At 41.6% G+C, this 22,425-nt stretch overlaps 2 protein-coding genes and 1 non-coding gene across 4 annotated transcripts; all 3 read right to left on the reverse strand.

The window, feature by feature from the left end:
* Positions 1–35: 35 nt before the first annotated feature.
* Positions 36–8,683, reverse strand: LOC144528990 (polyadenylate-binding protein 1A). 2 transcript variants are annotated; one of them, XM_078267899.1, is made up of 14 exons: positions 7,939–8,683; positions 6,686–6,879; positions 6,190–6,305; positions 4,060–4,199; positions 3,828–3,922; positions 3,409–3,546; positions 2,936–3,031; positions 2,468–2,834; positions 2,236–2,346; positions 1,968–2,110; positions 1,759–1,843; positions 1,187–1,317; positions 789–888; positions 36–426 (listed from the first exon to the last, which is right to left on the reverse strand). In XM_078267899.1, exons 1-13 carry the CDS (start codon positions 8,129–8,131, stop codon positions 796–798), a joined length of 1,902 nt encoding a protein of 633 aa, XP_078124025.1. In that variant the 5' UTR covers positions 8,132–8,683; the 3' UTR covers positions 36–426; positions 789–795. The 2 variants fall into 2 exon arrangements, with proteins under 2 accessions (XP_078124025.1, XP_078124024.1); XM_078267898.1 differs by having other exon boundaries at positions 1,968–2,113.
* LOC144529489 (small nucleolar RNA SNORA5) lies at positions 3,152–3,288 on the reverse strand. The gene has a single exon (XR_013502996.1). It is a non-coding gene; the product is annotated as a small nucleolar RNA SNORA5 (small nucleolar RNA).
* A 1,267-nt stretch (positions 8,684–9,950) lies between the features above and the next one.
* Positions 9,951–20,559, reverse strand: LOC144528516 (14-3-3-like protein). Its single transcript, XM_078267151.1, has 6 exons — positions 20,448–20,559; positions 18,361–18,671; positions 14,383–14,506; positions 13,187–13,350; positions 11,659–11,754; positions 9,951–11,449 (listed from the first exon to the last, which is right to left on the reverse strand). Exons 2-6 carry the CDS (start codon positions 18,655–18,657, stop codon positions 11,375–11,377), a joined length of 756 nt encoding a protein of 251 aa, XP_078123277.1. The 5' UTR covers positions 18,658–18,671; positions 20,448–20,559; the 3' UTR covers positions 9,951–11,374.
* Positions 20,560–22,425: the final 1,866 nt, after the last annotated feature.

A 22,425-nucleotide genomic window follows, 5' to 3' on the forward strand; every position in this document is an offset into this window, starting at 1 on the left:
TCTGTAATTTCACTAACAGCCAACAGACTCATTCATTATTTTATAATTTTTATTTAAGCAAGCAAAGGTCATGGGAAATTTGACAATAACAGGCTTCTACAGCCCAAACATTCAAACATTTAAAAGGGATAAAATGGCAGAAAGGAATGCTTTCAATCTTACTTTGCCACAGAATTCTCTAAAACCCCTCATGAACTGATCATTTTTTATTTTAACTTTTTCTCTTTTTTGTGTATTTTTTCTTTTTAACTCAGCACACCAGGCCTGGTGTTTCTGTTCATTATAGACCTGGCTGGAGACTTGTTTCCATTGGTATTTTTTTTAATATATCATTTGACTTCTTTTTACTTTGTTTTGTGTATTTTCAATTTTTTCACTGTTCATTTTTTTGTCCATCGGTGAAGCTGGTCTCGAAGTTCCCCACTCCTGTGAAAACAAGACAATAATTCAGTTACACTAATCACTACTTTATACGTCTAAGGTGGGGACAGTTTACAACTCACTGTTAACATCTGTGCATCCCTTTACAAAAGCTGCTCTGATGTCCTTGGAAAAAAAAATGTCTGCATAAAAACAACTCAACATTAGTCCTGATCACACTACTGAATATTCATTTAGTTTCAGAATTTTAACACTTTAAATGCGAGTTTGTTTACATAACTTTTCTTTATAGTAAATGCTAGGGGGAACTTTTTTTTTTTTTTATTGTGGCAATGTCATCATGAGAAGCCATAATCTCCTGTCAACACTGTCCTTTTGTTAAAGTAGCTCTGGAAAACTAGTCATACCTTAGGTTCAGACACTCGGAACACCAGCTGAATTTGGCACGGTCTTCTGGGCGGCCTCTTTTGCCTGGTGGGCCTGAAGCACAGCCACTGCCTCATCCACCTGCAAAGAAAAAGTTATTGCATGTTAGCAACAACCGCAACATCATGGTGGGATTTCAAAAGAGCTCTGCTTTCACAAGATCCACCTTTCCTGTATCTTAAAAATGGCTGCCAACTAGTGAAGATGCATACTTGCACTTAAACTCACATCCTTTGGTGGAAATGTTTCCCGAGACATTTATATTAAGAACAGAAAGTGCTCTCTGCACTTTGCTGTCCTTTTTATATTTAGTCCTGGTGAACTCTTCAGAGAAACAACCAAAGGAACGTTGTCAATATTAATGAACAGAAGTACTTACCTTTGAGCGGAGAGACTCTGGGGACTCCAGCATGTGGAGCAGCTCTGAGTTGTCAATTTCCAGCAGCATGCCAGTGATCTTCCCTGCCAGGCTTGGGTGCATGTTCTGGATCAGTGGAAACAGGCGCTCACCTAGAGGAGTGACAGATACAGAGGATTTAATACAGAATCTAATTATCACTCCCCAAAGGGCCAGTTGCTAAGACAACACCATGTAAATACATGTGTTCTTAAAGATTATTTTTTGGGGCTTTTGCCTTTATTAGAAAGCGGATAGATATGAAAGGGGGAGAGAGATGGAGAATGACACGCAGCAAAGGGCAGCAGGTCGGATTCGAACCCTGCGCCACTGCAGGACTCTACGCTCAACGCTCTTACTGGGTGAGCTAGAGGCTGCCCCAAATACATGTGTTCTAAACAATATACAGCACAGAAGGTATAGTGGTGGTATGGTTTTCTTAGCTGGGGATAGAGGTAGCACAGACTGCATGAATGTCCAGTGAGAGGCAGGGGATGAATGTTATGTCAAGCTAACATGATATGTGGTCATGAAGAGCTGTTGCTGACACTTACCCAGCATCTGCTTCTGTTCCTGTGGTGGAGCAGCGGCCAGCATGGAGGCCGTCAGAGGCTCCTGTCCCTGAACATGAACAGCAGGCTGAGGGGAGGGATGCAGGGAATTAAAAGTCCATTTTGAATGCACATCCAAGCTGAACAATTTCCTCATGTGGAGGGCAGAATTGGTCAGCAAGTCTGGCCTAAAAACTAATGTGCATTCCTACCTGCTGCATGGTGACTTGTGGCTGAGCAGGCATGTGCTGCTGGGGATTGCGGACTCCTGCGGCATATTTGTACTGAGGGACTCCACGCACAGGAGCGGCTGCTGCAGCAGCTGCGGTGGCTGGCCGGGGGCCCATGGTCTGAGCTGCTGCAAGAGAAGCCAACACGGGGATAGAAACAAAACACAAAGACACAAGCAGCAGGCTTAGCCACACAGTTGAACTGTATTTGATGTGCAGTTAGACTATTGATTAAGTATAGGTGACTGACCGACACGCTGGGCAGACATCATGCGGGGCACCTGGGAGGCCGGACGCATGGCACCGAAGGTCTGAGGGCGTGGTGCTGAGGGACGCATAGCACCCGGCATGTTTTGGAAGTCTATGAACAAACAAAAACATAGTGGCTTCATGTACAAGTAGCCTACAAACAACTGTGCTTTTAAAATTACATTAAAATACAAAATGACAGAAGGACAACTCGGAAGGGACAAGATACTCACGTTGGGGCCGGACACCTTGGGTGGCCCAGCGTGGGCTCGGGCGGAGCTGGGCCATCTGCCCAGCAGCTGGGTAGTAAGCAGCGCGGTTCTGGGCCTGAGGTATGGCTGCCATGAAGTAGCCGGAGGGCGGGGATGGTTGGTAGGGATTGATGACTGGGTTTGGTACTGCACGCACACTGGCCATGCGCTGCATGTACTGGTTGGTCAGGTGGGCTTGACGCTCCTCTTTCCGCTGGGCCAAGGCCACATACAACGGCTTAGTGGCTACAATGCGCCCATTCATTTCTGTCACCGCTTTGGTGGCCTCCTCTGGGGACGAGAAGCAGACAAAGCCGAAACCTTTGCTGCGCCCGCCCTCCAACATGACCTGAGAGTCAAATGGAACTGATGAAGGAATCTGGACACCGGTAAATTAAAGCCGTTTCTCAGCCACCTTTGATTACAGAAGATCAACAGCTGAGCTCCTACCTTGGCACTGGTTATGGTGCCGAATGGTGTGAACTCCTTTCGCAGACGTTCATCGTCAATTCCATCATCAAGGTTCTTGACGTACAAGTTGACACCCTAAAAATAAGACAAACGTAAGGTTAAGTTAAGTGTTTTCTTTGGAAAACACTACATTTTAGGCAGAAATAATCCAATGTCAATGGACTGAAAAATGTCACTTTACTGTTTATCTAAAGTATTTATCTGTAATACATATTTATCCCCAGAATCCATGGTGAAGAAATGTGGGGCCCATGAACTACAGAGTCACTGTTGCAGCCATTTTGGCCAGTGCAACCTACCAAGGAGGGAGCACTGAATTTGACAAAGCTGCAGCCTTTCAATATTAACCAGATGATACAACTAAAGGGATTGATTGGAATGGATTCGTTATACAACTATGAGGCATTATTTTGGCGCAGGAAGGCCCTGTGAATTTGAAACAGTAAATGGACCTGGTAGCGAGTCATGCGGTCTTGTTTCATTTGCTCAAATTTGCGCTTGAGCTCCGTCTGTCGCTCCACCTTCTTCTGGGCACGGCCAACATAGATGAGCTTGCCGTTAAACTCCTTTCCATTCATCTCATCCACTGCCTGTAGCAAACAAGAAACTAAGTCAACCTTTTATACATAGTGCAATAAACCTAATGTATAAACTGCACTAATCTGCACCTTCCACCACAGAAAGAATATTGTACACTGTGTGTATATTTGCATTGATGTAATATTTTTATCTGTAATCTGAGGTTTCTGTTTTGGCGAGACCCATGGAGATTTTCCGGTCTCAGCTGGACAATAAAGTTATACTCTATTCCTTTCTGTTCTAACGGTGTTAAAAAATAATGGTGGTGGTTTCTAGGTGGTACAACTCTTACCTTCTGAGCGTCCTCATGCCTCTCAAAGCTGACAAACCCGAAGCCTCGAGACTTTCCACTGTCATCTATCATGACTCGGATACTCATGGAGTTTCCTAGACAACAGAGAGATCAACTTTAGTGACTATATTTTACCCCATAATGTTTTACTGCTGAGGAAAACACTATTTATGTATGAACAGGAGCAGACTCATTTCAAAGAGCTTTCTGAAATATGGACACCCTGACTGACCGTATTTACTGAAGACTTCCCTCAGCTTCTCATCATCCATGTCTTCACCAAAGTTTTTAACGTAGACATTTGTAAACTCCTTGGCTCGGGCACCCAGCTCAGCCTCGCGCTCTTTGCGGGATTTGAAGCGACCTACGAATCTGTGTTGAAATGGACATTTAGCAAAATTTAATATACATTTATAGGAATACTAAAATGCTCATTAAAACTGCAAAGCCAATTGTGTATGTTGTATCGTAAACCATATGAATCAGACTGTATAAAATGGACAACACGTCTCCACTTCCTCCCAATGTACAAAAGTGAAGCCAAAATGTCCCGGATGTGATATTTCTTTTCCTAGGATGGCGAACGCATGACCCACCCTACTCTGCCTCTGATTACCTTACCCTGGTATTCTTACCCTAACCAATCTCACTCATCATGCCTAAATCTAACCAATCCAACCAACAAAAGGCAACCAGTACTAGCCAATCAGAGGCAGAGTGGGGCAGATCATGCCTCCGCCATCTTAGGAAAATGGAAATTTGCACCCCGGATACGGGCACTGCCATCCTGTAATTTTGGAGGCAGAGTCTGTGCAATGGTAGTCTCGCATTGCCGGACTTTCCCTACACAGCGCTGCGGAGGAGGGTCTGGCGAGTCCACGCAGCATTCCGGGATGGGAGAAAAACACGCTCTGGTTTACTGGCATTTCTTTAAACCAATCACAATTGTCATGGGCAGCGCTAAGATCTGCACGGAGCCGCTGCAAAATAGCCTCGGGAAGGAACTCATTTTGGTGGAACATGTGAACGTTCAAAAGATGTTTTAGTCGTGCAAGAGAAAACTTAGATTGGACAGATAGTCTAGCTAGCTGTCTGGATTTACCCTGCAGAAATCTGAGGAGCAGTGAACAATAGTCCTCATAAATAGACCGGAGTTTAAAATTCCAACACAAAGATAGAGGAAGAAAACGGTCATCGGCTAAAAGACACGCATCCAGCGGAATTTCCTGCGGCACTAGAGCAATTCCTGAAGTACAACATCGTGGATATAGACTAGTGCAATCGTGAGCGGACGGTGGAGCCTCAGTATCGAGGCCCCGCCCATACACCCACCAAACGCGAGTCAATCACACCTGTCAATCATGACATTACACCCCATTTTATAGCATCAAAAAACTAATTAAAACCAAATGTATCAGTAAAACAAACATCAGGTTATGAGAACTACCTAAAATGACAGAAACCATATTTGGGTTAGTTTAGGCCCATGTCCCATCCACTAAAATAGAGGGGGCAGGGTTTATGACCTATACTGCAGCCAGCCACCAGGGGGAATTGAGATGTTTTGACTTCAGTTTGGGGAGCTGTCAAGCGTTTTAAATACAGTCTATGGTATGAACTACGACAGCATCATCAAGCCTATTCTAAGTCAGGGGTTTTTCCTGCATAGGGGAATTTTTGGCAAACCCCAAAGAGGTTTTAGCCAGCCATAAAGGAAAACCACCAGTGCCAAAATTATAAGAATTGAGTGAAAAAAAATAACACTTCAAAGCCTCTCCGACTGTGTTAAATAGCAAATTTACCAAACAGCTGAAAAAGCAGAACATAAACTTGAATAGGAGCGCTTATCTCAATTTTACCGTCCAGAGTCAGGCGGTACCAGACTCTACCGGTGATTTTAAACGGTGGTATTTTAATATTATTATTTTTAAGCAGTTTTGTTGATTCGGGTTTAATTGAGTAATTTAATTTACTCAAGCATAGTAATTTTGTTTATCAAATTGTCAGAAATAACAGGCAAATGCATGTAGATTTCTGTCAAATAAGGTAACAGACTCATTCCCTTTACTGTATGCAAACCGATCATGTTTACTGTTGTGCGTTGTCACTCCCCTCCCCCAAAGGCTATTCTGAGTCAGGAAAAACTCTGTAATTACACACTGCCCCATTGTGTGAGTTACGCATATAATAGGGTAGTCTTCATTTGCCACAAATCTATTCACTCATCTTGTGAAAAGTGCTCAAGCATCATTGTGCAACCTTCAATCAGACCAGGTGGAGTAATTCAACAAAGTATTTTTTTTCCTCCAATTCACACATTAGTATGCACCACAGTTTAAAACTAGTTAAAACATCCACTTACACTTTTCGGTCATTCAGCAGCATGCCATTCATTTTCTCAATGGCTCGTTCAGCTGCCTCTTGAGTCTCAAAATGCACAAAGCCGTAGCCTTTAGAGCCATTCTCGTCACAAACCACCTTAGAGAAGAAAAAAAACACATGCTGCTTTTAAGCCACAGACACACAAACACACATGCAGTATATTAAACCTGAACAGCCTGGTGTAGAGTTGTAGAGTTGCTTTGGGAAGAGATATACAGTTGATATTTCAAATATTAATGGACATACAAGCCATTGTTTGATTTTAGGGCACAGGGAAACAGAAACAAACTGTTGGGGGGAAAGTTTGGGAGCATGTCTTTCACATCTCTATAGTGCAAACAAATCTAGGACATTTACAAAGCACACACATGCAAATGACACCTACACTCACAATGCTGTAACATAACAATGACGGTTGGCCATCCAGGTTTCAGGTTAGATACAACAAGAAGGTTGGTCAGCCGCTAGACTTTTACCTTGCATGACAGGATGTTGCCAAAAGCAGAGAAGGTGTCGTATAGAGCCTTGTTGTCAATGGACTTGTCAAGATTCTTGATGAAGATGTTTCCCACACCGCTCTTTCTCAGTGACGGATCACGCTGCGACCACATGATGCGCACAGGCCTCCCCTTGATCACATCAAAGTTCATGGTGTCCAGTGCACGCTCGGCTGCGGGAAGAAACACAGGAGCTAGTTGATTTAGTATATCTAAATCTTCAAGTGCTGGATATAACGGTTAGTCTTGCTTTTATTCCTTTGCTCCAGGGCAGCTTGACAGTAGGTGTTGCTGCATTTATCTACTTTCCCTGGCCTAGAGGTTCAAACTGAGCTTTTCTAGTCACAAGTACGTCAGCACAACTGCATTAGCAAACTCAGAGCTTGGCAACTCAGATCAGTACACATTTAATAAAGTTTACTTTTTGTTACAGCTCTAGTATTATTCTATGATGCCTCTGAACATATAATTACCGTAAAATACTGTAATTGGACAATAAATATACTTTACCAAGTAAGCCATTTAAACTGGCAGTGTGTCAATAAGTATTCATTGAATAACTACAAACCAATGAAGGGAAGGATAGTGTTTACAAAACACAACGTTATATTAATTACATTACCAGGATATTATAGAACTGTAACAGTTGCATACACAGACAACAGAGCACACAGGAACACACCCAAGAAAAACAGAAGGCTGCAGACTATGCTCCTATCAGGGGAATGCAGAAAATGTTTGGTGAAGAATAGATACTTGGCTTCTAGGTATGTGGGCTGACATATTCTAACAGTTTTAGGAATTACTAAATGTGTTTCTCTTTACAAATAAAGATTAATGTTCATATCATAACAAAGTTGACTGGCAAGCATTCTGGGGAGATAATCAATTAAACTGTTGTCAGCACTTTACGCTGAACAGTTGGGGTGTTGTCCTGACAGAACAGAGATAAAGAGGCATTTAGTATTCAGCTGGTAGCTAGCTAGCAGTTACTGTCCACTGTTACAATACATGGGGGGCAGGCAGGCAGGCAGGCAGACAGGCAGGACGTGGTGCTTTTCTGCTACGCCACTGCTGGGAGGTTCAACTGAGGAGACCCTACAGTCTACCGACAACATGTCGGCCTCAGTCACGTGTAACACAGTGGTAAGAGGCTAGCTTTCACTCGTCACCGCCTGTCATTTTTAAACACATTTTGTACACATTGTCGGTATTTTTAATAAATTACCTACCGTCCGCTGGCTGTTGGAAGTTGACATAGGCGTATCCAAGGGAACGCCGGGTGATCATGTCCCTACAGACCCTGATCGACAGGATAGCTCCGGCTGGGCTGAATTTCTCGTACAGCATGGCCTCGGTCACATCTTGATGCAGATCCCCGACGTACAGGGAGGCCATGGGGTAACTGGGAGCACTGGGATTCATTATCGTTGGCCAAGGAGGCTAGCAAAGTACTCGGTCAAAGCCGGATTTTCTTAACGAAAAAAGTTTTCGAATGCTTGGTTCTCAACGGACACTAACGTCACGTCAGTTCGGGGCAGAATGCTGATGGTAACGTTAAACGTCAACTGTTGGCTTGTCAGTTGAAGGGTTTTTGATTAAAATGTAGAAGATTAATATGATAAAATTGAACAATGTCGACTTTTAATGTAAAACTGTCATTCAAACATGACACAATGATAAAAGCAAATTAACGTTACTTAGCCTCGCTTCTGAACCAGTAACACGTCGACTGAAAAAAATTGTCGTTCGTTTTTAACGTTAGGCTGCCCCTTCTTATACGTTACCGTCCAGTCCTCGAATGTCTACTCCAGCTTCACCGTTGTTACAAAAAGAAAAATGATTTTTTGGTTTTTTTACGTTTTGAATTTTTTTTGTTTTTTTTTTTTTTTTTTTATAGAATGTGTGCCGAGCGAGCTCAGGAGCACACACGCACTCACACAGCACTGACAGCCGGGGTTGAGGGGGAGGAAATCTTTGGGAAGTTGTCTAATATATACTAGTGAACGCGTCACCGAAATGGACCAATCATCTTCCAGTGTAGTTGAAAAAAAGGCAACAAAGGGGCGTTAACCACAACTGTACGCATGATGATGAAATCATACAGTCTATGGTAAAAAAAAAAAAACAACGTATTGTTAAAGGCTAAAATCAACTTATTGTGTTGACCACAATACTCATTTGTTTAGTGATGCTGTATGGAAACGACGTGGATTCGGCCGCAGTGGTTAGGATCTGCAGGCGACCCATAGTCACACAAACATTCTCGCTGCTAAATAGCCAACTCAGGGAATGTCATGGGCTTGTCATGCACCGGGAATGACGTTTTACTGCAACACAACGCATGACATTCCTCATTTGATAAGGGTATAGTCGTTTAGCAAATTACATATGCAGTAATGCATCACATACAAATCCTTAACACTATAAATTTAACCTTTTTACAGAAGTGTGATGTTGAGCCATCACACAGCATATGCTGTTGTGTAACTCACATGGGCCTTATCAGCTGCTATCAGGGTGAAAATGAGAGACAGAGCCACATTACTCACTTCACTAGATTTGTCAATCTTTAAAGGTCATTGATCAGAGCTAAATTGCTCACAGATGTCGCTGAATTATATGCGATAGGCTTACTATTGCTTATAAATATTAAGGTTAACAACAGTGTGGTATGATCTGCATGGCTGTGAAGAGTAGATTAGTGTTTGATATTTATGCAAAAATCAAATCAAGAGACTTGGCACATTGTCATCTCACACATTAGGGTGGACTTGGTTTTTAGTCTGATTTTTTTCTCAGTAGGGTTGGAAAAAAATAATTTCTAGGTTTGTGTAGATAGATTAAAAGATGTTGGTCAGTCATCTTAAAACAAACAAATGCACCACAAACATTGCCCTTCAAAACCACCTCCATCTGCAGAGGGCAGTGTTGTTAGTAAAAAGCTTGTGTCCATCTAAAACCAAACCAGAACTCTGCATCTTTCAATGTGCTTTACTCCCCTTTACATTTTTAATTCACCAGAACCAAGGGGACGGTCTTCATTTCTTAGCTTTGACATGGTTGCATTTTCAAATCACTATGATCACAGGATGTCTTGATGTTAGCAGCTGACATGGTAAATCTTGGAAGACTGCACTGATGAACCAACAGAGGCCCAACACAGCTTCTTATATGCGTTAATACAATGTAAAATTGTCATTCTACATGTACAGAGAGCAAACAAACATTGAGCACAGCACACTTGATTTTAATGTTTTTAATTCCACTTACATGAAAGCACATAACCAAATAACGTACTCAGAGTTTAACTTGCAAATTCTCAATCCTGCATCCCATCTTTTTAAAACCAAGATACTGTAATAGAATAAACTGGCACTACTTTGTGACTACTAAATGGTCATAATGCAGCTTTCTACCAAGTTACTTTAATAATCATTTTATATTTAGCATTGTTTGTTTGTCTTTTCACAATGTTATTTCAAGGAAGGTAAATGTTACTGTAAACCACCTGGTTCAAGCTAAATCCTAAGCAAAAACTGCCAGTTTCAAAGCACGCCTAACCCTCACACCATACTACTGAGAACCACATACATTCCAGGAGTCAAATCATGAGTCAAAGGGAATAAAATACACCAAAAGAAAATACAAAACACCTGAATAGAAAGGAGTAGAAAGCCACAAAAGCACATGGCAAAAGTATCCTCTGCACTGCTGAAAAGATAAAATATCAAAAGTTACAGTATCGAGCCATTTTGTCAAGTTGTTCACTTTCTTAGGCTGTCTATACCTTGTTGTGGGTTATGGGAAATTGCAGGAAATTATAGTCTATACATTTCACTGAGAGTGAAAAGATGTCAGTGAAATGGAATGTAATCCTCTCAACAAAATCAATTAAGTTTAACTACAGTTTTCGCAAGTGGCCTTTCATACAGAAAACCTTTCCAACATCTGAATGCACATAGAACCCACTGAGCCATGACACATGTACCATCCATAAAAACACTACCTGCTACGCTGGACACTGACAGGGCGGGATGGATACAAGCAATATGGTAATAGATCTTTACCAAGGTAAGTTCTGCCATCTATATGATCACTGCTAGTCTGTCAGATGAAACCTAAAATTTAGTGAATTCAGACCGCTGTGACATTTATTCATTTCTTTTTCGTTTTACATGCTTCAAAGGATTTTGTAGATCCAAGTGTCAAAGATTGTAAATGTTGAGTTCAAGTAAAAACATACAAATTATCAAAATTACATTTAGAGGTTTTTTGTTTGCGTTTCCTGCAACAGCAGTAGTTTGCTACAGTGAATAAAGTTAAAGTGAATGGGGCTGTTTTGGATCTAAGAAGGGATTTCATCTGGACTAAACCATGGACAAAAAGAACAAAAAATAAACATTCACTGGTTGACACAATGAGTAATGTTCAAAAGAAACAGACCTATTTCATTCTTTTCTCTGTGGAGGTGCTCATACAATTACCACACACACACACACACACTTCAATGTATCTGCACACACATACTGTACTTTACACATTGTGAGTGGAGTGTAAACATACATATCTGTGCATGTATGTGCACACACAACCACACACACACAACTTAGGCTGGTGAGAGGTAAAAAAATGTGTGTTTTTCTTGTTTGTCTGTTTTTCCGAAGTTCAGTTCTTATCAGCTACCTGCTCCGTCTCCTCTCCTTCACCCTCGCCTTCACCGTGGGCGTCTGACATCCACAGCTGCAATAAAGCAAAGGATACTGGGATAAGTGCACACTAAGAACCATGGTTAAAAAAATAAAATAAACTCTGCGTCTCAAATATGTAAATAGTAGAGTTTGATGAGTAATGTGAAACTCAACCATACCAGTACAGAGATAAGAGAGAGCAGGAAAGTGAAAGTATAAGACACAGCTGACATGCAGGAAGACGGAAGACGAGACACTCACTGTCAGATTGTCACGGAGCAGCTGCATGATCAAGGTGCTGTCTTTGTAGGATTCACCGTTGAGGGAGTCCAGCATGGTAATGGCTTCGTCAAAGGCCTGGATGAGACAGAGACAGCCATCAGTGCTTCCAAATACCAGTGTGCAGGTTTCCAAATAAGATTGTAAATACACTGACATGCAATGATTTAAATACATTCTGACAGGGCAAAAATGAAAAGACAATGTTTTGAATTAAAATACATTTTTATTTATTTTATATATATATATATATATATATATATATATATATATATATATACATATATACACACACACACACATTAATAGAGTTCAATATAAAAGGGTACATCTGTGCTACACAGTTTTCATGGTGAAAAGTTACAAGACCATAACAATCCACAACATACAGCATTGGGTTAAATGTAGCAGACAACATAATGCATCTTTGACCAACAACAACTCTGAGATTTTTAAGAATGATGGAGGAAGTAAACTTGCCTGCACAAAATGTGTAACAGAAATACACAATTGAAACACTGAGGTTCTTCTAATTGGTTATAACACTTATGGTGGCACAGCCCCATAGCTCCAATCTTTGGGGATAGCCTTGTAACTGATGCTTAATTGGTTTTATTTTTTCAGAACACCTGCCCTTTATAAAACTACAATGAAAGGCCTATTAGGATCAGAAAACGCGTTAATAATAATAAGTCCTTATACAATATTTAGGTCTTAAACAATAACATAAATACACATATGGATACACATAAAAAGCAATACTAGGTCTTATAGTATGTTCTGGTTAAATTGATGCTCATTTAATTGAATTGCCTATACAGTGCATTGTTACACCCACACTACTGCACTGGAAAGTTTATAACTTGTTAACACCTTCTGCTAGTTTTTGCTAGCTAGCTGTGTGGGGGTAGCTTGATTAAGCATGCTAATTGATAAGTTTATAGTCATCTATTTCCATTCATTCTTTATTGTAAAACATTTATTTTATAAATGTGCGTTTCACTTTAAACCCTATGTTTGCACACAACCTACATTGTTGCTCAAATTTTCCCATTAGTAAACTTGCTAGCTAACTCACCACATGACCCATTTCACATTGTATCTATTTGAGAAATGAATTGATTTATCTGGCAAATTATTGGATTATGTCGGTTCCTGTTAATTCCCATGGAATGCTTCCGCCTTGAATATTCCTGGAATTTTGTAAACCAATTAGTAGCACCTGTACTTTTGATAGTATAAGTTCAAACTTGCTGTGAAAAAGGCCCGTAGCATTCCTCTTGTATCCAACCCCCATATTGGATAGATACAGTGACTGGAGCAAGTCTCAGTCACAAACACCAAAATTAATACCTCCGCTTTCAAGTAAACTCATTTGTTACATTAACCTCATATTATACTTTTCACCAGATTCAGGACGTTCATCTTTTAGAGGACAAAACAAAATGGAAATGAAATAAAAAAGAAACTGAAATAAATCACTAAAGGTGGAGAAGAGGACGGTTCTTACCGCCTTGGCCAGTTTGCAGGCCTCCTCGGGTGAGTTGACGATCTCGTAGTAGAAGACCGAGAAGTTAAGAGCGAGGCCTAGGCGGATGGGATGTGTAGGCTGCATTTCTTTGGTGCTGATATCCAAGGCCTGCTGGTAGGCAGCTCGTGAACTACTGATGATTTCTGCACATACGAAGATAGACCAATCAGGAAGCAGATTTTTCAAACGGGAAAAACGATCTCTTGAGGTTTGCTCACATTACTTTGTAACTGCGCCCAGAATAGGAGTACACTCCACTGTGGACCATTTGTGTGTGCGCATGTTGTTATGTTCCTGCTCCTCAAACTGCATTATCCAGCGATTTTCCGCAGGGTGATGCAGCGGTGTGAGAGTGTCACTGAAATGACCCATTTCTGACAAGACGAAGCAACTGTGCTTTGTTGTTTGGCAAGCATTCAGCCGTTACACAAAATCCTGCGCAGTTTAGTGCTTGCGTTTTAATTTTTTTACCCTCAGTGTTTTAAAGCTTTGTTGTGGCAGCGATAGAGGCAGTGCCGTTTCCTGTTTTCTTTAATCTGGATTCTCACACCGCCTCAAAACCGACTGATCGCTGGTTAAATTTTTTTTTAACCAACTTATCACCAAAGGCCGCTGCGTTTTTTTCTGCCTCCTCCCTGCGGCACCCACCGCCGCAGCCTAAACGCACTACCCCCATTCAAAACGAATGGAAAGTCTAAAATGAAAATACCGATGACAATCACCCCTAAACCCCAAGGTGATGTCATTATTGTTTCGGTTATGTCCAACAGTTTAAAAAAGTCAGTCAGTTTACTGTCGCGTACAAAAAAAAAGCAGCAAATTCTCCCAAGTGTGATGCTGAAGCCCATGAATGTCCAGCATTTTTACTAGAAAACTACTTTCATTTTCTGTCGCTCAACTAATCGATTGTTTCAGCTCTTTGCACCGTTTCATCATTTGGTGCTTTGGCCACCATTTTACAGTTAAGAAAGATGTGTTATTTCACCAACATGGCTCACAAAAAGCAGACAATAAAACCCCTATCATCAAATAAAGCATGAACCCTGAGCATAATCTCCCTGTGCTGTGCAATTTCCTCACAAGAGTTGGATGGAGAGGCTAATAGCAATGTATGATGACAAAAAACTTCAAAATGACTGCCACTGTTACAGGAAACAGAGGTCTGCTTTACTCACCCTCCTTTTTTTCTCCAATGGCCACCTCAGCCAGGTAGCGGTAGTAGTCTCCCTTCATCTTCAGGTAGAAGACACTGCTGTCAGCAGGCTTAGCATTGGGGATCAGATGTTTGTCAAGCAGGTCCTACAAGTGAAGGCATGCAACATTAGTGTTGAAATGTGTGGAACTAAACAAAGAACTGCCCTAGTAGTTACAAGTCAGTTCAAACATACTACAGACCCGTCTCTGTTAGCTTTACACTGTCCCCCCTTAAGCGTGAATTATACTGGCCGCAGCCCAGCTGGCGCACGCAAATGTGATGTCATGGAATCGCCGTAACTATTTATACCTGCGCTGGTGGTCGCGACACTAGTTGCAGTCTTCTCCTGAACAGAGGGGGCATTAATGAGGAAATGCTACCACTTTGCTCTTTCTACGGACTAGAAGAAGAAAAAAAAAGGTAAACAACGGCAGAACTGGCAGCAGCATTGACATCAATGCTTCGATTTGATTCGATGACCTACTTGGTCAGATCAAGCCTTCCATTCACCAGAAAAGAACTCATCGTAAATCAGTAAGTTACAAGTTTACAAGAGTCCTGGCATCTGGTTGCTCTCGAGCTCGTTCATGCTTCCCGTTTCCGCTTTGTCACGCGGCGCTGGGGGGGAAGGAGGAAGAGAGGAGGAGAGAGAAAAAAAGTGGTGCGTGACCTCGGCTCATGCGCTATAAATCCGGGTGCGCCGGCAAGATCTACGTCATTTTGACGTCACGATGGCCCGCGCCAGGTTGGGAACGGCCAGTATAATTCCCGCTTTACAGGGTTTTCCCTGCCATTATATGGCTTAGGTGCAGTGCTTAAGCTTTTTGGGCACCGCCCTAAGCGTGAACATAAAAACATGTGGACAACAAGCCGACACATGGGACGGGTGCCTCTCTTCTGCACATGTGCCGCATGCTGGTTAAAGAAAGTGAAGGGGGTTAGCCACAGGCTCACTAAAGTGGACCAGCTATTTTCGTTTTAGTGACAAGCTGCTTTAATGGTCTCTCCATCGATGCAACTGACCACCATTAAGCTTTATGCAAGTAATTGCGATGACGTCACAAATGTGGAAATTAGTGTATGGCATTATTTGCACCTAATACCTCTTTTACACCAATGACCAGGGTTGAGCCCTAGTAATCTGACCAATTTTGGAAATTCAAACCAAGCCAGTATACATGGGTCATGACAATTCAGGTACGACCTGGGTCACAACCCGGGAGCAATGCATACAAATTTCCTTTAGTGCTAGAAATGGGCGGGGCTTTGCACGTCATATTCAGTGAACAGCTAACATCACATAGACAAGACGAGGAGAAAACATTTCTGTTTGTTTGATGTCATTAAAATAAAGTTGGGCTTTGCTGTCGACTTCACGACTAATTTAAGAGAAAAAAGGAGAGTTTCGCGCTACCCAGCAACCGCACTGAACTGAGGTCTGGAAGGGTGTGTCGCGGTCTCGAGCGAGAGAGAAAGAGCGGGCGGCGGTGCTGAAATAATTGAACAAATACATTTTCATACGTTTACGTTATAATACTGGGTTTTACAGGTAGTTTTGCCTGTAAAACTTTTTGGAGACAGGTGGACATCCGGGCACTCAGTCAGCAGACTGTTCTCATTGGGAATGAATTCCGCTCTGCTGTTGTTGAAGCTGCCTGTTAAAACCCAGCGTGAGACAAAATCTGTGTTGTTCTTTTTTTCAAAGTGGCGACCTGTGACGACTGCCCCACTGTCATTTCCAACCAATCACATAATTTGTCCCGCCCCGGCTGTTAGCGACCCAGGTCTTGTGCAATTCACATTGAAATCAACCCTAGTCCTAACCTGAACCAACCCACGTCGCTCGATTGACTAGGGTTAACCCATTCAAACACACAGTCGACCTTGGCATTTACCCTGGTTGAGCCCTGGGTGTGAAAGGGGTATAAGCAATCCCTGCCTTAAGGCCAATTTATGAGTCTGCGTTAAATCGATGCCGTGGGTACGTATGTAGATATATGGACCCTACGCCGCAGCCTGACGTTAACCTCTCAAAAAATTTAACTACACGTTGCGGCGGCGCAGACTGCAACAATTGTGATTAGTCCTCTTGGCCGTGGCTTGGTAGCGTTGCATTTCCCCCTACTCATTTCCAGGTTCTCCTCCTCCATAAAGTTAAAGGAGTGTTAACTTTTCCTGCTACAGATTTCCCACCGTGGTCAGAAAGCACAGGGGAGACACTTTGTTTCTCCCACTATGCCTCTAGAGTCTGTATTCGCTCCAAAGCTAATCACCGTCACTCGCTCTTTCAGACACTCCCCACGCACAAGTACAAACTTCAGGCCACTTACGTAGACAAAGGCATGATCCCTCTCTGGCTTCCCATTGAAGAACATTGTTTTGTGTGTACCTCACACATGGATGTATTACAATACCTAGATACCGGACTCCAAGTTTTCTTGCGTCCTGGTTTGCTTCTGTGTGGTTTTTGGGTTAAGGTTCCGAAACCAGGTGCCAATATGGTACCAGTTCCTAAACCACCGGTATCTATCGGACCAAATGCAGATCAGATTCCGATGCCTCATTTCAGTGCCTCTTAAATGCCTGCGCTGCTCTCTGGTGCTCCAAAACGCATTTTAGAGGCAACAGAAGCCTCACTGCATGTGACGCTAGTTAAAGCAACACTATGTAACTTTTCCCTCTTCAGTCCCTCTACAGGTCGTCTCATTGGAACTACAGCTCGCACGGCTGTAGTTCCAATGAGACAACCTGTAGGGGGACCGAAGAGGGAAAGTTACATAGTGTTGCTTTAACACTACACTTGGCAGCAGGTAACGTTAGCCTACTGTAAATTAGTAGCTGGCTTAAAGACGGTTAAAATGCTAACAGCTAAATGGTCTTAAGTGTGGCTGTATTTCACTCAAAAGGAATCCAACATTGGGACAACACCCATCAACAGTCTGCAGCTGAAGACACAGAGTAGACTAGCTGCTTTGAGACAGAATGGCCACAGTGCCAGAGTCAGAGTTGTCAGAGAAACAACAACACTTGGTGTGTTCAATTGCACCTCGTAAGCTCAAAGTGCATTCAATGTTGTTGTAAAGTACCCTTCTGCCATCTAGTGGTTCTTTTTGTCTTTTAAAAGCAATTGACTGGTGAAATACAGCAAGTTATTGTTATAACAGTTATTACATTTTTAATACATCATTTAAAATTTGACCACATGGCCTTAGCAATAAACAAGCCATTCTTTAATTTCACCGACTGTCATTTTGTGCCCTTCTTTTTTTTAAGTATCGGTTCAGGCACCAGCACCATTTACGATACCCAACCCTTGTTACGGCACATTCATTGTTTTAGTTTGCGGGGTCATGCATGTCCAATAGGACTTTGCATTGGGTTGATGTCCCACACATGCTTTGTTTTGCAAATATAAAACATTCTTGGTTTGAAAAATTCCAATTGCAAATAGTTCAAAGAGTGATGAGTGACCTTGTTTGCAGTTGAGGGTGTTCTTTCAATTGCTTTACAAAATTGTATTATAACAGTCTATGTGGAAAAGGCTTTATGGGCTACAGGGGATATTAGTTGTAGTATCACGATTAGCCACTGGTACAAATTGGCTGCTTGGCTAACTGGCCAGGCCAGATGCACTGAACGCAGGTTGCTGCAGCGGTGGCTGAGAATTCTACATGAATATTTACAAAAACATATTTGGTGGTGATTTTCAAACTACACTTTAGTTTTCACTGTTGATTTCCACATAGCAACATTTTAATATCTAAGTGGAATACTTGCTTCTCACCTTCTGTCCCTCCCTCAGCCAGAGATCATTTCAGTTCTCACTAACAGTCATCTTCTCTATGCCACCATGAATTTGTTCTGTCTACCCATCCATCAATCTCGATTTAAATAATTTACTCTCCACTTCCTTCCACCTATCCACTGTCTTCACCCTCCCATTGTCTCTGCTTCTTACCAGTACTTCCTTGCAGATGTCGTTCAGCTCCTTCTCGATCGTCTCTTTGTACTCCTTGGCCAGTGCACTCTTTGCGTCATTATCTTTTGACTTTTGCTCCATGCTGTACACCACCCTCCAAGAGGACCTCCTAGCCCCCACCACATTCTTGTAGGCAACAGAGAGCAGGTTGCGCTCCTCGTTGCTGAGCTCCGTGCCCTCCTCTGTGACAGCCTTCATGGCTGCAGCCATGTCATCGTAGCGCTCAGCCTGCTCGGCTAGTTTGGCTTGCTGTATCAGGTCCTCCTTTTCTGCCATGGCTCCTGAGTGGGCTGAGGAAGGAAGGACAGAGGAGAGGTGGTCGGGAAGGACAAAAAGGAGACAGGAGAAGGATTAGGAAGACAGAGGAGAGAGTGGTGGGGGAGGGCAAGTGTAAGGAGAGAAAGAGAGGAGCAACATGGTGGGGAAGGGGGGGGTTCGATTATTTAACTTGAATGGAGGAGGACTAGAGTGCATGTCCCTCCTGCGTAGCCCGATTTCTCAGTTTCTGGTACATGTAAATATGAAGATATAGTGAATAGCAGTCAGTCAACAGGGGGTATATACTTTTTACTAGTACTCTACTCTTTTGGAGAATATTACATGGGCAAAAGTCCATGTCACGCAAACATTTACATTACATTGGTCAGCATGACTTGCATCACATTAGGTATTCATCATATTATTTTGTGCTACAATCTATGAATGTCTCTCGCAATTCTTGGATTTCTTCTCAATAGTAAATGTGTCTTTGGTCTGCGCACACCATCTTTTTTTAAATAGTTTTTGGATTTAAACCAGCTTGACTCATCGGCACTCTTTTGATTTATACTGGTGACTAAACTGACTGTAGATTACTTCTAGATTAATTGTCTGGGCTGTGCAATTTAAAAAAAGGTAATACAATATGTTGTGAAATACTGAAAAATAAAAATAATTTCCCAGAGCCCAAGGTGACCTATTCAAGATGTTGTGTTAACTGAAACGAATTATTATTTTCATAATGAATGTTCCATTCATCAATTTATCTGCAGATTATTTTTCTCGAATCAATGTTAGAAAAGAGAAAACATTTTTGCTTGATAAATGACAAATGATTAACAGCATGTAAAAAAACTTGCAGATGCATTTTCTGTCAATCCATTACTCAATCCATCGCTTAATCAATTAGTATGTTAGTTTAAAAATGAGTTATAGCTGATCAGACCCCTAATGACACCCAAGTTACTAGCCAAGTTTCTTAAGTAGGCTACTTCCTAGCTAACACATTTTACAATATCCTTGCTTCATCTCAAGATAACTGCAGGACTGTTGCAGTGCATAAAAAAATACACTCATTTGCAGGTTACTACTTACTAGCTGCCTTGAACAAACGCAGAAACACCAAACCTTGAACAAGTTTAAAAAAATCTCACAGTGAGTCAGATTTGCAAGCACGGACACACCTGCACCCTTCTGAGGAATGTCGGCCACCCGGTTTCACGTCACTGACACACACACACACACACACACCTGCCCACCGAGCTCGTATTCTGTGCGGCAAGCATACAAACAGCGACAAAAATACCCTTGCTATATGTTTTGGCTTTAATATTTTCAGTGTGTAATGTGAAAAATGCTTAACAGCGCTGCGGATGAACAGATAAGCCACAATAATGGTGTCACCGACTCGGTTTATTAACTGCAATAAAAGGAGCCTAGCTTAGTTCAGTCCAAAGTGAACGCCCTTTTTCGCTTCCCGGAAAACAACCCAGAGCTGTTAATTTTACGAGCATTGACCATTAATTGTTTTAGGTTGCTTCATTTACGAAAGCTAATGTGGTAACGTTAAACACGAAAGCTGCCTTCTAGACACAGCGTGTAAAAGAAATAGATGCCTTAAAGTGCAGTAAACGCTTCCCATTCAGTAAGCTCCGAACAATGACTGAGCAACGGCGCATCACTGGTTTCCTCTTACGCCCAAACGATTCAAGCAGGATTAAAATAATCCCCATAACACACGGAGCAAATGTGACGATTTCCCGTCGAAAATACTACCGACCATCAGTGGTAAATAAATGTGAACTAACCTGTGAGTGTCGTTAGACGATGTTGTTCCTGATTCCCGGCCGCACAGCTGATGATCTCTCCCGCTCATCCACGGGGTTTCCCTTCAATCAAAGACACAGCAGCAGGGTCGCACTGGGACGGATGACGTCAGACTCGGGTTGCTAGGGCAACCCAATTTAGAGGAAACATTTTAAAGCCATGCAAACTCAGTCAGTGGACAATTTCTCTTTTTTTTCAAAAGTTTACTTAACATATATAACAAGCAACAAACAACCTACTGCTATTCAAACTCATATTGTAAATTAAGTTAACAATGCGTTTAGAACACAATATGTGTGTCAGTCTTGGTTCAATGCCCCTTTTATTCTCTGCTTCTAAAATCCTATAACTGTAAATCTACAAGGTTTGGCCGTTTTATTATACATGCATGGGTTTTGCTGTCGTATGAATGTAGAAAAAAAAATCCAATGTACTTTTGTCTAACAACGTTTGCAAGGACTCATGGGAGTTGTAGTTGATTTAGTTCTATCTTAGGTAGGCTATGACAAGGAGCTCAAATGTTACTGCTTAATATAGTAGTAGATAGTGTGTCAGACAGAAAACATTATCCTGTTTAAGCGTCTCAGAAAGAATTATGAAATAAGTCCTTAATTTAAAAAAAAGAAAAGTGAACAGAATCTCACCCGGAAGTGGGGCATGACTGGCTCGAAGTGGTTCAGTTGCTATGGAAACTGGGCATATATATGTCATTATTTTGAATTCAGTTTCTCTATCACCACAAGTGAAAAATAAATCAATTTAAAAATGTCCATTTATGACTACACTATAACGTAAGTTAATCATAGCGAGATGCCATTTGATTAATAATAATAAATGAGCATTACTATGGAAGTAATGTTAAATGGTGATGTTGACCTATTAAGCATCTGTCAGTAATGTAGCCTATAAGGCTGTGCCGTCATAAATCTACTGAGCCCTCTGACAGGTGACACCATTTTTAACCCTGAATTTACGAACCTTAAAACTGTCTTTGAATCATACCCTTGCCCAGGCAATGATGATACTCAGCTGCTTAAACAGGCTTTACAGCTTGATAGGCAGTTTCATGTCTCCCTCAGTAGTCTAGCCACTATCCATGTTTATCTAATTGCACTAGTCTTACAAATAGCCATTAGTTAGTTCCTCTGGTATCATGGTATCACACATTGCCTTGACCTGTCTTACACATTTTTTCTAACCTTATTTCTGACACATTTATGACAACATACAGCTGAGGTAGATGCAACATATACCTGAATGAAAGTGATGCTCCCCCAAAATGTTCTCCTAACTTTATTAAAAATAATAAAGTAAGAGTGGCCCTGGAAGCTCACCAAGTGTCTACCTCAAAAACAGCAAGAAAAAAAATACATAATTTAAACTAGAATACTAGAAATATAATCAGCTATTCCAGCAGTAACACGCTCAAGAAGAATAATCAGGTTTTGCCTTGATTCATTAAAATGTGTTTGGGATTTCAGAACCCTGAGTTGTTTTCCTATAAAGAAAAATGCAGATAAACAATTATTCATAATTTGGTCTTAATTAACCTTATACTGTCACATAATGCCAAAAACCCCAGTGTTTCATTATCACCAGTACAGTGAGAGCAGTCTCTGGTTTCCAGTTGTTTTCATCTCTTCAAACTGAGATATGTGCCTGGAAATAGATGATCTATAGCCGATGGGAATCTAATTAATTCCTTCACCTAATTAATCCAACTAATTCATTTTGTGCAAGTGCTTCTCTTTTTCCCATCAGTCTGTCTGTGCTTGAATCCAAACAGACGGGCCATAACACACAAAAGAGATCTAGCAGATGTGTTTTTTTTTAATTCCCAAGTTTACAAATGGGAAAGAAGGAGGTGGATTGTGTGTCAGGAGACAGAGGACCAGTGCTATGACTCATTTAGTCGGGCCGCTCAAACCATTAAAAAAAACAAGCATGGCACTTGCTTCA

Source organism: Sander vitreus, chromosome 14 (assembly GCF_031162955.1).
Source record: "Sander vitreus isolate 19-12246 chromosome 14, sanVit1, whole genome shotgun sequence".
In the NCBI taxonomy this organism is placed as follows: domain Eukaryota; kingdom Metazoa; phylum Chordata; class Actinopteri; order Perciformes; family Percidae; genus Sander; species Sander vitreus.

Coding starts and splice junctions, on each gene's coding strand:
- LOC144528990 (XM_078267898.1), bottom strand. CDS start 8,131: ATGAATCCCAGTGCTCCCAGTTACCCCATGGCCTCCCTGTACGTCGGG. Junction 3,032..3,408: donor ACCGCATGACTCGCTACCAG/GTCCATTTACTG, acceptor TCTTATTTTTAG/GGTGTCAACTTGTACGTCAA. Junction 1,844..1,967: donor CACAAGTCACCATGCAGCAG/GTAGGAATGCAC, acceptor CCCTCCCCTCAG/CCTGCTGTTCATGTTCAGGG.
- LOC144528516 (XM_078267151.1), bottom strand. CDS start 18,657: ATGGCAGAAAAGGAGGACCTGATACAGCAAGCCAAACTAGCCGAGCAG. Junction 11,755..13,186: donor CCTGCAAACTGGCCAAGGCG/GTAAGAACCGTC, acceptor TGTCTCATCCAG/GCCTTTGACGAAGCCATTAC. Junction 11,450..11,658: donor TGCTCCGTGACAATCTGACA/GTGAGTGTCTCG, acceptor GCTTTATTGCAG/CTGTGGATGTCAGACGCCCA.